Genomic DNA, 15,852 nt, shown 5'->3' with positions numbered 1-15,852 from the left:
GGAATCTTCTAAAACATGATGTGAAAATATCTCAGTACAGTCAGCGTCAAAAAGGTTTGCTTCCTTTTTTTGAGAAAAAAGAAAACCTCGTATAAAAGACAAGCTAAACGACATCGATCTTACAATGAATCGGATGGACTTAATTGAAATTTGTTGGTACAAACTTCTTTTATTTGTCAAAACACTAAGAATAATGTTTTTTTTTTTATTAATTTTGTACTTAAAATATTCTAAAAGAAACATAACAATATTGTTTTATGTACTTTCACTTTTCACGTATAGTATAACTACTCTTTAAGATTAAGTACTGTGTATCTCAAAAACCAGAGCTAATAAAAATTTTTCATTGTTATTTTCGTTTTTATCACCCCAAAATTAGTAGAAATTGACTAATTTAGTGTAGGAAACATTCAAAAAATATTTTTTTGTTGTGTTGTGTAATTTTTCAGTTTTCTCTTGTATGTGTTCAGACTGAGTTCTTTGAAATCTTAGGGCAAAATATTGTACAGAGAGTAATCTATGGAATTTTTTTGCGAAAAGTGAACACGAAATCGATTTAATCTAATTTGGTGAGCGTTTCGTGTGTTATGTTCGTGGATAGGACATTGTTTCGTCAAGGACGTTTTCTTCTTATGGATTTCAATCAAGACGAAATATAGAAATAAAGTTGGCAATGGCATAATTCTAAGTTTTTTGAAATATTCTTGACAGTGATCCTTGTATCCAATATTAGCCAGCACTCTCAATGCCTTCTTTTGCATCCTACATATTTGAATGGAATGACATGAATTTCCCCAAAGTTGTACCCCATAACTGATATCTGAGTGAAACAGTGAAAAGTATGAGGTTTTTAATATATTTGCACTAGTGATGTACTTCAATTGGCGAAGAACAAATAGAGAACCCGAGAGTTTTCTCTTCAGTTGAGAAATATGTGCAGACCAGTTAAGTCTATTATCTAATGTAATGCCCAGTAATTTAACTTCATTAGTTTCACAATGAGAGATAATTTGATTATTAGCAGAAGTCTGGATGTATTGTGTTTTCAGACAATTTAGTTTCAGCTTATTAGATAGAAACCACTGGTTAGCACTATTAGATATATCGTCGAGATGAGACTGTAACCCATCATTATTTTTATCCGACAGAATGAAAGTGGTGTCGTCCGCAAAAAGAACCGATTTGAACGGCAACATATGTTTGAACATGTCATTCACATAAATGACAAATAAGAGCGGGCCCAAAACAGACCCTTGCGGAACGCCATGCTTAATAGTTTGAAAGTTTGATAAGGTACCGTTGAGCATCACTGCTTGTTGACGATTAGTTCTTATTGAGTGAAGCGGAATACCTCTAACTCCGTAATAGTTTAATTTTTCCAATAGAATTTCATGTGAGACGCAGTCGAACGCTTTCGACAGGTCACAAAGCATCAACGCTGTGTGATTGCCATGCTCAAGTTCCTCACTCACGCCAGACACGACGTCGTACACTGCATCTATTGTTGAGCGCGACTTTCTGAAACCATATTGTGAGTTACTGAAAAATTTATTACCTTAAAAGTAGGCATAGAGCTGAATCTTAATTATAATTTCAACCAGTTTACTGAATATGGAAATAATACTTATTGGTCTGTAGTTATCGATGGCTTTTTCATCACCTTTTTTAAAAAGGGGCACTACTTTAGAAGACTTTAAGATATCTGGAAAGATACCAGTACATAAGATTAAATGGATCAGTATAGTAAGAGGTTGGATTATTATAGACGAGGTTTCCTTTAGTATTCGACTATTGAGTTCATGGGTATCTGAACATTTGGTGTCCTTCAGTGAATTAATCGCTTCCAAAACTTCTATCTCATGCACGGGTCGGAAGAAAAATGACTTACACGGAGCAGGAAATTTCTTAAAACTTGAAACCTCCTCGTTTGCAACATACGGGAGAGAATTAATGATATTATCAGCAATGTTACTGAAAAAGTTGTTCATCTCATCAGATGATAGTTTGATTGTTGGTTTTAAATCGTATTTATTTCTCTCGAAATTTATTATTTTCCAGCAAGCTTCAGACATCAATTAATGATGTCTTGACCCACTCAAATTTAAACTCGATATACCGCTTCGTTGACACCGTTTGGTTTCCACAGGGTACCTGAGCTTGAGCAACTTCAGTAGGGACCTGCTCTTCTTCTGCAGGTTTTTGTAGACTGCTGTCATATGGCGGAGTGCCAAAAGGAACCTTGATGGCAACCCAATGCTCTGCAACAAAAATTCCACAAGTCAATCTTGTGGAATTTTTGTTGTATATCACCAAATACCTGCAACCGCAACTCTCTTCAGTAAAAATCGCAACGAAAATCTTCCAAGTCCAAAAAGAATAGAAATTCTTCCAAGTTTTCAAGAGCGACTAGTACAAGCTCACGTTCAACACCAACTAACTAACTTTTCCAAGACGTTCACATATTTATAGAAAAAAGACAAACTCTTCCCGTAACGTCATCCGATGCCTCTCGACCAATCACCAGTCGCTTAAATCGTACGATTCGTGTCCACCAAATTCCGATGACTACCAGTGCTGCCGCAACGTCAATTCAAAAAGTACCGAAATTTACAAGAAAATAGTACCCAAAATGTACTGCGCAAGACTAGGCATGGCACATGCGCATAAATCATTTCAGACCAAATGCCAGTAATGCCAAACGTGTAATAATGTTATCCATTTAAATTCGGAAAATATATGGAGTAAACAATTTGCTGGAAACTAAGAAATGTTCCTTAAGAGAAAGATCATAATCAGAACATTTGATAAAAAGGTGTCTTTTTCCTTCTTCAAATTGCTCTTTCACGGTTGCAAATGTGTTTTGTTTTAATTAGGTTTCTGTCACAATAGAATGAACAATACTAAAGACGTTTTCAAGTAGCTAGATTCGAGAATTATTACCTGTCCATATTCCTATTTATTTTGACAAAACAATAAAACCAATTTCTCAAGGTGAGGTGTGAGGTTAGAAGTTGAAACTGCTGTTCTGCTGACTGACTGACAGATGACAGAACCACAGTTCACAGGCACAATACAGAACACAGGATTAAATAATGCAGAGTTATGATGATAGCTCGCAATTTTGACACAAGTACGGTATTTGCTGATCTGGAACTTGAAACACGGAATTGCATTGTTGCCACACATATTGTTGTTATTTTTTACTGTACTCGATGGGAGTCAACGTGAAAATGTAAAAAATTGGGATTATAGTAAATAGTACCGAATAGTCTACATATTGATCCGGGTAGTATCTTCGTATCAAAATCATGGAATAGTACCGAATGCGGTACAATAGTACCTTAACGGCAGCACTGATGACTACGTTTACGACCCTGTTTTTATGCAAGCGGTGTTTGCCATCTCATTTCGTTCATACGTCGTCTCGCTTCCTCAATATGCGTCGTACGATAAACGAAATCAAACAGTCTTCGGCTTTGCTCGGTTATCTTCGGACAATCGCGAAAATGCTAAATTTTCGTTTTCCTTGCTTTCATTTAAAACTCGACGTCCTGAGGCAAAAAGACTCATGCCGTGTCTCGATATTTTCAGTCGTTCTGGCTGAAAAATGCCTTTGAAAAATGTATTATTTTTCAACACTCAAACTCTAATAATAATTGAACCACGATCGCTAGGAACGCGATTGAGGTTTCAATCGAAAGCTGTTAAGAATCTCTATCGATGTTTCTTTGAAGAAAGCTCGATTTCCCTGTCCAAATAACTAAAAAGGCCATTTTCCATAAAATGATTATCCTAACACTTAGGAAACGGTATTTCACATCTTAATTTTCAAAACTAAGTTGAAATATCCTGGAAAAACTAACGTTTTTCCGTATTTTCTTGATATTCACTCTGAGTGAGCGGTCCTTATACTGGAGCTCGCGAAATTCAATTCGTGACAGAATTCCAGCGAATATTCTACCACTTTCGAGGCCTTTCGATTGTCATATATTAACGCTAGCTACGAGCATATCGATATAGTCAAGTGAAGTGTGAAGTTTCGCGGACAGTGCAGTACAGAGCGATCTAACAAGGTGATAGACATTTGAATAATAGTTGAAGTCTTAGTTAAAATATTTGGTTGTATTAACAGTGAAATGAAGTTAATTTTGATTTTGATGATTTTGGTGGTCCTGTTATTCCTCAAGTCTTTAATGATTATTTCATTGACTCTGTAAATTCTCTAATCAATGATTCTGAACCTGCTGTTGAACTTCATTACAATATAAAAACAAACTCTATTTTTCTTCATCCTTTAGACGAAACTGAACTTTTTGATATCATCAAGTCCATATCGTCTAAGAACTCTAGTGGCATTGACGAATTACCAGGAGGAGTATTGTTGTATGTTGCTGAACTAATCATTGAACCACTTACATACCTACTTAATCTCTCTTTCCTTGAGGGTTTATTTCCCTCGTGTTTTAAACATGCTATTGTTGTTCCTGTTCACAAAAAAAAAGCACTTAATCTCCAACTACAGAGGTATTGCATTGCTGTCTTCATTTTCGAAAATTTTCGAAAAATCCTATCTCATCAGACTTGTATCCTTCTGTAAAAAGTATAACCTACTCGCAAAGAGCCAATATGGATTCCAATCTGGTTTATCCACCCAAGATGCGACTCTTTCTCTGGTCAATCATGTTTTATCCAAATTTGAAAATGGCGAAAAATCGATCCGTATTCTATTTGATTTGTCACGTGCATTTGATACCATCAACCATTAACTTCTCCTCGATAAACTTTATGATACTGGAATTCGCGGCCAAAGTCTAAAATGGATTAAGACTTATCTGACTGGCAGATCACTATCTGTTAAGGTTAGGCTCAAATCTGGAATATATCATTCTGAAAATCGTAACATTAACAGGTGTTCCCCAAGGTAGTGTCCTGGGTCCTACTCTCTTTCTCTTATTCGTCAACGACATCTCTAATATTAATCAACAACATTGTACGGTACAGTTTGCTGATGATACGTCCTTCTTATTGAGTTCTTCTTCTTGTGAAGGGTTATCTGACCAGGCTGATATTGCAGTTGCTAATATGCTTAATTACTGCGCCAGAAACGGTCTCGTACTAAATAGCAATAAATTTAATACCATTGTTTTCTCACTTGGAGAAATGGACTGCAGTATATTAGTTAGAGCTAATACTAAATCTATTGTGCAGAAAAAATCAGTAAAATTCTTAGGGTTGAACATTGACTCCCAATTATCCTGGAATGATCATATTGACTCTATTTCTATAAAATTATCCAAGCATTGTTTCGTCATTTGGAATCTCAGAAATTCTGTCCCTATAAATATTTTATTAAGTTACTACTATGCCTATGTTCACTCAAGTTGATTGCTCAAAAAAAGATACTAAGAACCATGTGTTTTAAAAAATATAGTGATTCTTGCAAGCAGTTATTTACTGAGTTACAAATTTTAACTCCATGTACATTTTTAATTGTGTCACTTACATTAAGAATCATTACCATGAGTTTCAGCAAAGGGATACTATCCGCATAGCTGCTGGTTATACTCTCAGGCAAAATTATAATCTGATAGTTCCTGTACACAAATTAACATCTGTATCAAACGGACCTCATGTTATGTCTATAAAAATATTTAATAAACTTCCAACATTCATTAAGAAAATTTCAAATCCCATTAATTTCGAAAATAACGTTAAAAATATTCTCTACAAAAATGCCTTTTATTCACTTGATGATTATTTTCAAACTGATCTGGCTGTTTGACATCACGATTGTTTGCTTGTTAATATTCTACTGTTTATACTATGTTTTTTTTTAATTGTTTTATATAATTATCTCCTACATCTACTATTGATTTAATTTTTTTTATGTATGTTCCATATTTTATCACTTGATATTTTTCAACTCCAATCTTTACTGTGTATATGACGATTTCCATGCTTGTAAAAAAGTCTCAGGAAAAATAAAGTATTGTATTGTACACACATCGGAAAAGTCTAGGAATATTTTTATAACATACTAAATATCATAAAAATAAATGCATGAGGTCGTTTAATTTAGAATAAATTGGTACACTCGAACACCCTGTAGATTTCTATGGGTTGAACAAAGCCTGCAAAAACGGTAACTAATCTTTTATCAAGTTTTTTACAAACCGTAGGTTTTCGGCTAAAATGAATAATCTGAAAGTGTCGAGTTTGTACATTCTATGCAGTTCTTGCTCAGCAATTAAACTGGAAATATTGCGCTTTAACATGGAACGCCATCACTTACCATTGGCTGAGATGAATAGAGCTGTAGGGCTTCTTCAAGGTGGCATGCGACAAAATGATGTAGCTCTTCGTTTGGGGGTCTCCCAAAGTGTTATCAGTCGATTGTGGCGGCGTTTCCGTGAAACTGGCAGTCCAGCCGAATAACATCCAGGGCGAGGACGCGCTACAACTGCAGTTCAAAACCGATTTTTGGTCTTAACCGCAAGAAGACAACCGACAATTACAGCACCTGAGTTGGTTAACGTGTTGCAGCAGACGCACCAGGTAACCAGTGGTCGTGATACTGTCAGAAATCGACTGCATGAAGCAGATCTCCACAATAGAAGGCCACTTTGATGTCCACCTTTGTCGAGAGGCAATTGCGGTAGAAGATTAGAGTGGTGTCAAGAACATCAAAACTGGGATGCAAATGATTGGGCCACAGTTTTGTTTACAGACGAATCCAGATTTGGATTTCATCCAGATTCTCGTCGAGTAAGACTGTGGAGACGACCTGGAAATAATGAACGTTTGAGACACGTCCAGGAAGTCCACACATACAGAGGTGGTACAGTAATGCTATGGGGCGGAATCATGATCGGCGGCAGAACCGATCTCGTTTTTCCAAATCGCTCCCTCACGGCTCGACAGTACCTCGACACCATTCTTCTACCTATCGTCCGTCCGTTTGCTGGTGCTGTTGGTGAAAACTTCCACCTAATGCACGATAATGCTCGTCCACATGTCGCGCGTCTAGTGACTGACTGGCTCACCAACGAAGGAGTTGATGTATTGCCATGGCCAGCACAATCACCGGACCTGAATCCCATCGAGCGTGTGTGGGACATGCTTCAACGAAGAATTACTCCGCATATGGGGAACATTCACACAACGTTTCAATTGAGAGAGCTTTTAATCGCTGAATGGGTAAATGTACCTCAACAAGACATTGACAATCTCATTTTGTCGATGCACGATAGATGTAGGGCCGTAATAAACCATCGTGGAGGCCATACTTTGTACTGATTCCAATTTTTTTTGTATTATGATTTTTTTTCGGGGTGCCAAAGAAGAGCCATATTTTTTTTTTTAGTTTTGCTTATATGCGCACTCAGTATTTTTGACCATTTAATAAATTTTGTTGTAAGTTACATTCGTTTAATAATCACCCGTCAATTTTTTTTTCCTAAAGCGATCTAAAAAAAAATTATTGCCATTTTTAAAAATATCCCTAGACTTTTCCGATGTGTGTATTATTGTACACTGTAGTCCACTATTGGTAAACTCACGGGGAAAACGTAACAGTATTTTTCCAATCATTGTCTCTATTAGTCACAATTTTCAACTTTTGAATTAGACTATGTGTTACAAAACTCAATCCAGACATTAGAAAATTGGTTAGTTCCAAACAAGCTCATGTTTGTCACCAATAGAATACCAAAAAAAAGGTGTGCATTGAAAGCTTATATGTATATTTTTTTGTAATGAAAAACTACAGCAATATCAGTTTTTTTACTTTTCCTCCATATCTCGTGACCCCCATGGACACATTCTGTGACATCCCTGGGGGGATGTCACGGAATGTGCCACTGGAATCAATGAAGTCGCCCCGGAGCGCCAATTAATTTTTATTGTTGTTTTTATTTTATTTTTATCGTTGTTTTAATAAAATGTTCAAAATATAAATAATAAATTGATTTGAAAACTCTGAAAAAACAAATAAAAAATTGATAAGATTAACCAACAATAACAATTTCATTAAACGAAAAACTGAAATTACAAATAAATAACATACAAACAACAACCAAACAAATAAAAATTCAAATATTAATAAAAACTGAAAAATAAAAATTAAAAAATTATTTATCAACAAAAAATTAAGAATAAAAATTAAAAGATTTCAAACCAAGTTGTGTCACGACGTTTCGATTGTTAGTATCCACAATCGTCCTCCAGTTATCACCCGAGGACGGGTGATAACTGGAGGATAACTTCATTTTCTGTTAATAATAATTTTTTAATTTTTATTTTTCAGCTTTTATTAATATTTTAATTTTTATTTGTTTGGTTGTTGTTTGTATGTTATTTATTTGTAATTTCAGTGTTTCGTTTAATAAAATTGTTATTGTCGGTTAATCTTATTAATTTTTTAATTGTTTTTTCAGGGTTTTCAAATCAATTTATATTATATTAGACAATGGAAGTCCGAACTGATGAAATACACCACGAAACATTGTCAACCACCGTCAAACAAACTGATCCATAGTATTACATATTCTGTGTTATTACAATGCCAATTACGTATTTTCTAGGAATCCAAATCGTCCGAAACGCCATCGTTATTTTCAAAAGATGATACCTGTATTCCTCATCAAAAATCTGGAACGTGGTCTTCCGATTCTCAACAAGATTTGCCTCAAGAAGTTTTACGCGATGATAAATTGGACTCTAGAAGAAAAAACGAAAAACATTCTGATCCGACCACTGCCTCGAATTCCGAGTCGAATACGCCAGAATTGAGACATTCAAATAATTCTAGTCCTAGCAAACATGTATTTAGGAATAGGTCGAACTCTGATGCTGGAAAACGAAAAGGCAGTACTTTTATGACGTCCATGAAAAACGCTATGATGGTGAGCCGTTACTTATATTTTATTTATTTATTTGTATATTTATATGGGCAAGCTCATTTAAAGTATAAATGACAATGTTAAATTATAATTAATATAAAATCAGATAAGGTACTGAATTACAAATTGCAACTAAGAATATCTTGAATGGGTAATTATCACCTTGGCATTGAAATGCCTGTATTGTGTTATATTTCTCATTCAGATAAGATTCTACAGGGTGTTCCTTAAACACATGCTAATATTCAAGGAGGTAATTCTTAGACCCATTTTAAGGAAAAAACGTCCTATGGACGTATGTCCTAAACGCCTTAACTTTTGAGATACAGGGTGGCAAAGTTTTCAAAAATAATTAGTTTTTTAATAATAACTGAGATAATTTTGTATACATCTTTGGCATATTTGGTACATATGTTCCATGCCTCAAGGCGCATTTTCTGACGTACAATTTTCTTAATTTTCTCTGCCAGTGGCGTACGTACGAGTTTTGAAATGTATATTTTTGGCGAAAAAAATACTACGCCACTGCTTTATCTTGAATTAAAAATTATTTTTAAAATCTCCATACATTTTTGAGCACATTTGATTTGCTGGGTTTTCTTTGTCCGACGCATGATTTTCGCTCAAAAAATTAAAAATCGCTTTACTTAAGGATAAATTCCTTAAAAATCTGATGCGGTATCGTGCATCGACTGAAAGCAAACTAAGAGATCAGATTTGTTGCAAAATAATTGAGGATCTAAAAGGTATTTGTTTGTTGTCAGATGCACTGTTCTCAATTAAAATTACGTCATAACGCAGCACCGCTTAGTAATTTTTGAAAACATAAATTTACTTATCCTGGAATAAATGACGTGTAGCAGAATTTATTTACTGCACCTCTTGGAAATATGGAGTTTGTCGATATGTGATTTCTTTTAAAGATTAAAAGCAGAAAAAACAGCGTATCCACCATAGCAATAAAAAACGAATTCTCTGTATGTACAAACGTCAGTAGCTAATATTGATGTTGGTTTAAAGTAAGGTGTTGGTGTTAAAAACTGTCACAGCGCGTTTTGATTGATTTTGAAGTGTTATTGAAGTTATTTTGGTAGTCCGCTGTTTTTCTAAATATCAGTAAATATGGTAAATTATACGAATGCGAAAATGGCGCAAATGCATTACGTATATGGCCTTGCCGATGGTAATGCAACAGAAGCCAGGCGCATTTATCAGGAAAGATATCCTAATCGTGCCTTACCAGATAGCCGAACCTTTTCAAATATTCATCGTCGACTTGGGGAAACTGGTAGTTTCAAGAAAGGGACTACGGAAGGTAGACCTCGTGTAGTAAGAACTCCTGAAATTGAGGAAGCGGTGCTGCAAGAAATTGAGGAACATTCTGAGACGAGTACGAGAAAGATCGCTAGAACTCTGGATATTTGTTATCAAATTGTTTGGCGTATTTTGGTTGATTTTTTGTTATACCCATACCATATTTCAAAAGTGCAGGCATCACTCCCCAGAGATTTTCCACAGCGTGTGAACTTCAGTCAGTGGTATCTACAAAGTATTGCACTAAATCCGCAGTTTGAGACACAAATTTTGTTCACAGACGAAGCAAATTTTTCTCGGAATGCCATTCAAAATTTCCATAACAATCATGTGTGGACTGAAGAAAATCCCCATGCAATAACCGAAACCCATTTCCAACACCAATTTTCGGTTAATGTATGGGCAGGAATTATAGGTGATCATCTAATAGGTCCATTTTTTCTACCAGGACGCCTTGATGGTCGTTCTTATTTACACTTTCTCGATGAAGACTCACCTGGGTTATTTGAAGATGTGCCACTTGCGTTAAGGAATCGAATATGGTACATGCACGATGGCGCCCCTGCTCATTTCAGTGTAATTGTCCGAAACCATTTGAATACAGTTTATCCTAATCCTTGGATAGGTCGCGGAGGACCTCAGCAATGGCCAGCAGGATCCCCCGATCTCAACAGTTTAGATTTTTTTTTATGGGGTCACCTTAAAACTCTTGTGTATAAAACTCCCGTTAATACTTTAGAAGATTTAAGAGAGCGAATAGTTGCCTCGTGTGAAACTATACGAAATACGCCGGGAATATTTGAACGGGTGCGTAATTCCATGTGTAGAAGGGCGGAAGCATGCATACTAAGTGCAGGTGGCCACTTCCAACAATTTTTATAATCAGTTTTGGTATTATTACTAATTAACAAATTTGTGCTATTCGTTTAGACTTACTGTCACAAAATAAAATAAAACTCGTTTTTGTAAAAAATTTATTTTTTTGCAAATTATGTTTTCAAATATTATTAGGGAATTGGTAATGCGTTATGAAGCAATTTTCAGATTGTCATTCATTTTAGAATTGATTTAATTTCTTAATTTGCTTTCTGTCGATTTTTATTTTTTTGAGTGAAAATCATGCGTCGTACAAAGAAATACCAGGAGATCAAATTTTCTCAAAAATGAATGAGGATTTTAAAAATGATTTTATTTTGAGAAGAAAGCATTGGCGTAGTACTTTTTCCCCAAAAATATTCAATGCGAAACCCGTAGGGATGCCACTGTTTGAAAAAATACAAATTAGTGTACATCAGAAAATGCGCCTTGAGGCATGGAACATATGTACCAAATATGCCAAAGATGTCTACAAAATTGTCTCAGTTATTATTAAAAAACTGATTATTTTTGAAAACTTTGCCAGCCTGTATCTCAAAAGTTAAGGCGTTTAGGACATACGTCCATAGGAAGTTTTTTTCTTAAAATGGGTCTAAGAATTACCTTCTTAAATATTAGCATGTGTTTAAGGAACACCCTGTGTAAGTATACTAGCAAACCCTGCCACGCGTTGCTGTGGCTAAGGTTTTTTTTATATTACATTGTAGTAAACTATTCAAGAGGAACGGTAGGAAAACATCAGTCACGGGGACCACCATGCTTTTTTACAAAGATGTCATTTGTAAAAAAATATGGCGACCTCCATGACAGATTTTCTACTAACCGTAACCCCTTATTACAATGAAATTATTATTTACCAACGAATACGGAAACGTTAAAACTGGTATAAAAATCCACTGGATTGGGATTTGAAGGGGAAGGACTTTGAACACTATTGATTAAAATTTTCGTACAGTTGATATTAAGCAAAAATCAATACAAAAGAATTAATTTTAAAATTTATTTATATTTTTATTCAATTTTATAACAAATGAGTAAATTACGAAGTTGTTAATAAATAACAGTGACACTTTAACTTATGAATGAGGTAGGTAGGGCAGATAGTCTTAAATCTTAAACAATAATATTTATTATTTTTAATTATAAATACTTTTAATTTAAATTTAATTCAGAACTAATCGGTGCACAATATTTTTGGTTAACCTGTCTTTAGCTAATACAAATAGATTCGACGGTTTCCCACGTGAACATGCAACATATAGTTGCCCATGAGAAAAACATGGATTTTCCAAATCTAAACCACAAATGGACATTGTTTGGCTTTGAGACTTATTTATAGACATGGCAAAAGCTAAACGAATTAGAAACTGTAGCCTTCTGAAAGGTATGGTAGAATCTGACGGTATCATTGGAATACGTGGCTCCAGGACCACTTTTTCTTCAAACTCCCCAGTTAAAATGGTTGCTTCAAGAATATTTCCGGTGATCTTTTTGACGACTAAACGCATACCGTTGCATAATTAAGGTGGATTCAAATTACGTAGGAGAATAATAGGGAAACCAATCTTTAATCGAAGATTATGTGGTGGCATTTCAGTTATATCTAGTGAATTTAAAAATTCGATTGGCAAATTTACACTTTCATTTTATCAACAACAGTATCGATTGATTTAAAAGATATCAGATCGCCTGGTAACAACTGTTGTATCTGGAAGTGGATTTCTTCAACATTGTAGCTTGCATGATACGTTTGTAGGTTTAACATAGCAGCGCCATCTATTGATTACTTACTCAATCCAGTCAAAAGATATGGCCATCTGTGAAAATAGTTTGGAGTTAACAAATAATCGTGAATGTCAAATAATAGACAAATAATTTGCATTAAAATAATATTACGACTATAAAAATTAAGATGTAAGGTATCGTACCTTTCAAGTTGGATCAAACTGCATACGGTGTGCAATTTGATTGAAATCGGTTAAGTAGTTTAGATGTCCATAACGGACAAACAACGTTATACGTAATTTATATATATTAGATTTCATCAACAACAGTATTGATTGATTTAGAAGACATCAGATCGCCTGGTAACAACTGTTGTATCTGGAAGTTGATTTCTTCAACATTGTAGCTTGCATGATACGTTTGTAGGTTTAACATAGCAGCGCCATCTATTGATTACTTACTCAACCCAGTCAAAAGATATAGCCATCTGTTAAAATAGTTTGGAGTTAACAGATAATCGTGAATGTCAAATAATAGACAAATAATTTGCATTAAAATAATATTACGACTATAAAAATTAAGATGTAAGGTATCGTACCTTTCAAGTTGGATCAAACTGCATACGGTGTGCAATTTGATTGAAATCGGTTAAGTAGTTTAGATGTCCATATCGGACAAACAACGTTATACGTAATTTATATATATTAGATTTCATCAACAACAGTATTGATTGATTTAGAAGACATCAGATCGCCTGGTAACAACTGTTGTATCTGGAAGTGGATTTCTTCAACATTGTAGCTTGCATGATACGTTTGTAGGTTTAACATAGCAGCGCCATCTATTGATTACTTACTCAATCCAGTCAAAAGATATGGCCATCTGTGAAAATAGTTTGGAGTTAACAAATAATCGTGAATGTCAAATAATAGACAAATAATTTGCATTAAAATAATATTACGACTATAGAAATTAAGATGTAAGGTATCGTACCTTTCAAGTTGGATCAAACTGCATACGGTGTGCAATTTGATTGAAATCGGTTAAGTAGTTTAGATGTCCATATCGGACAAACAACGTTATACGTAATTTATATATATTAGATTTCATCAACAACAGTATTGATTGATTTAGAAGACATCAGATCGCCTGGTAACAACTGTTGTATCTGGAAGTTGATTTCTTCAACATTGTAGCTTGCATGATACGTTTGTAGGTTTAACATAGCAGCGCCATCTATTGATTACTTACTCAATCCAGTCAAAAGATATGGCCATCTGTGAAAATAGTTTGGAGTTAACAAATAATCGTGAATGTCAAATAATAGACAAATAATTTGCATTAAAATAATATTACGACTATAGAAATTAAGATGTAAGGTATCGTACCTTTCAAGTTGGATCAAACTGCATACGGTGTGCAATTTGATTGAAATCGGTTAAGTAGTTTAGATGTCCATATCGGACAAACAACGTTATACGTAATTTATATATATTAGATTTCATCAACAACAGTATTGATTGATTTAGAAGACATCAGATCGCCTGGTAACAACTGTTGTATCTGGAAGTTGATTTCTTCAACATTGTAGCTTGCATGATACGTTTGTAGGTTTAACATAGCAGCGCCATCTATTGATTACTTACTCAATCCAGTCAAAAGATATGGCCATCTGTGAAAATAGTTTGGAGTTAACAAATAATCGTGAATGTCAAATAATAGACAAATAATTTGCATTAAAATAATATTACGACTATAGAAATTAAGATGTAAGGTATCGTACCTTTCAAGTTGGATCAAACTGCATACGGTGTGCAATTTGATTGAAATCGGTTAAGTAGTTTAGATGTCCATATCGGACAAACAACGTTATACGTAATTTATATATATTAGATTTCATCAACAACAGTATTGATTGATTTAGAAGACATCAGATCGCCTGGTAACAACTGTTGTATGTGGAAGTTGATTTCTTCAACATTGTAGCTTGCATGATACGTTTGTAGGTTTAACATAGCAGCGCCATCTATTGATTACTTACTCAACCCAGTCAAAAGATATAGCCATCTGTTAAAATAGTTTGGAGTTAACAGATAATCGTGAATGTCAAATAATAGACAAATAATTTGCATTAAAATAATATTACGACTATAAAAATTAAGATGTAAGGTATCGTACCTTTCAAGTTGGATCAAACTGCATACGGTGTGCAATTTGATTGAAATCGGTTAAGTAGTTTAGATGTCCATATCGGACAAACAACGTTATACGTAATTTATATATATTAGATTTCATCAACAACAGTATTGATTGATTTAGAAGACATCAGATCGCCTGGTAACAACTGTTGTATCTGGAAGTAAATTTCGTCAACATTGTAGCTTGCATGATACGTTTGTAGGTTTAACATAGCAGCGCCATCTATTGATTACTTACTCAATCCAGTCAAAAGATATGGCCATCTGTGAAAATAGTTTGGAGTTAACAAATAATCGTGAATGTCAAATAATAGACAAATAATTTGCATTAAAATAATATTACGACTATAGAAATTAAGATGTAAGGTATCGTACCTTTCAAGTTGGATCAAACTGCATACGGTGTGCAATTTGATTGAAATCGGTTAAGTAGTTTAGATGTCCATATCGGACAAACAACGTTATACGTAATTTATATATATTAGATTTCATCAACAACAGTATTGATTGATTTAGAAGACATCAGATCGCCTGGTAACAACTGTTGTATCTGGAAGTAAATTTCGTCAACATTGTAGCTTGCATGATACGTTTGTAGGTTTAACATAGCAGCGCCATCTATTGATTACTTACTCAATCCAGTCAAAAGATATGGCCATCTGTGAAAATAGTTTGGAGTTAACAAATAATCGTGAATGTCAAATAATAGACAAATAATTTGCATTAAAATAATATTACGACTATAGAAATTAAGATGTAAGGTATCGTACCTTTCAAGTTGGATCAAACTGCATACGGTGTGCAATTTGATTGAAATCGGTTAAGTAGTTTAGATGTCC

General features: G+C 34.4%; 1 protein-coding gene across 7 annotated transcripts in view; it reads left to right on the top strand.

Annotated features, from left to right (window-relative positions):
- Positions 1 to 15,852, top strand: part of SNF4Agamma (SNF4/AMP-activated protein kinase gamma subunit) — a 143,871-nt gene that overhangs the window by 23,748 nt on the left and 104,271 nt on the right. For all 7 annotated transcript variants that reach the window (XM_074176641.1, XM_074176640.1, XM_074176635.1 and 4 more), the window contains one exon: positions 8,583 to 8,903. In XM_074176641.1, coding sequence (XP_074032742.1) covers positions 8,583 to 8,903 — 321 coding nt within the window. The remainder of the gene's footprint in view (positions 1 to 8,582; positions 8,904 to 15,852) is intronic.

The sequence above is a fragment of the Leptinotarsa decemlineata genome, unplaced genomic scaffold, assembly GCF_025532065.1.
Source record: "Leptinotarsa decemlineata unplaced genomic scaffold, Ldec_3_MD MMD2_tig00001973_RagTag_RagTag, whole genome shotgun sequence".
NCBI classification, from domain to species: domain Eukaryota; kingdom Metazoa; phylum Arthropoda; class Insecta; order Coleoptera; family Chrysomelidae; genus Leptinotarsa; species Leptinotarsa decemlineata.
Note: the sequence above shows the minus strand (reverse complement) of the source record. Positions and strands in the feature narration are given on the sequence as shown.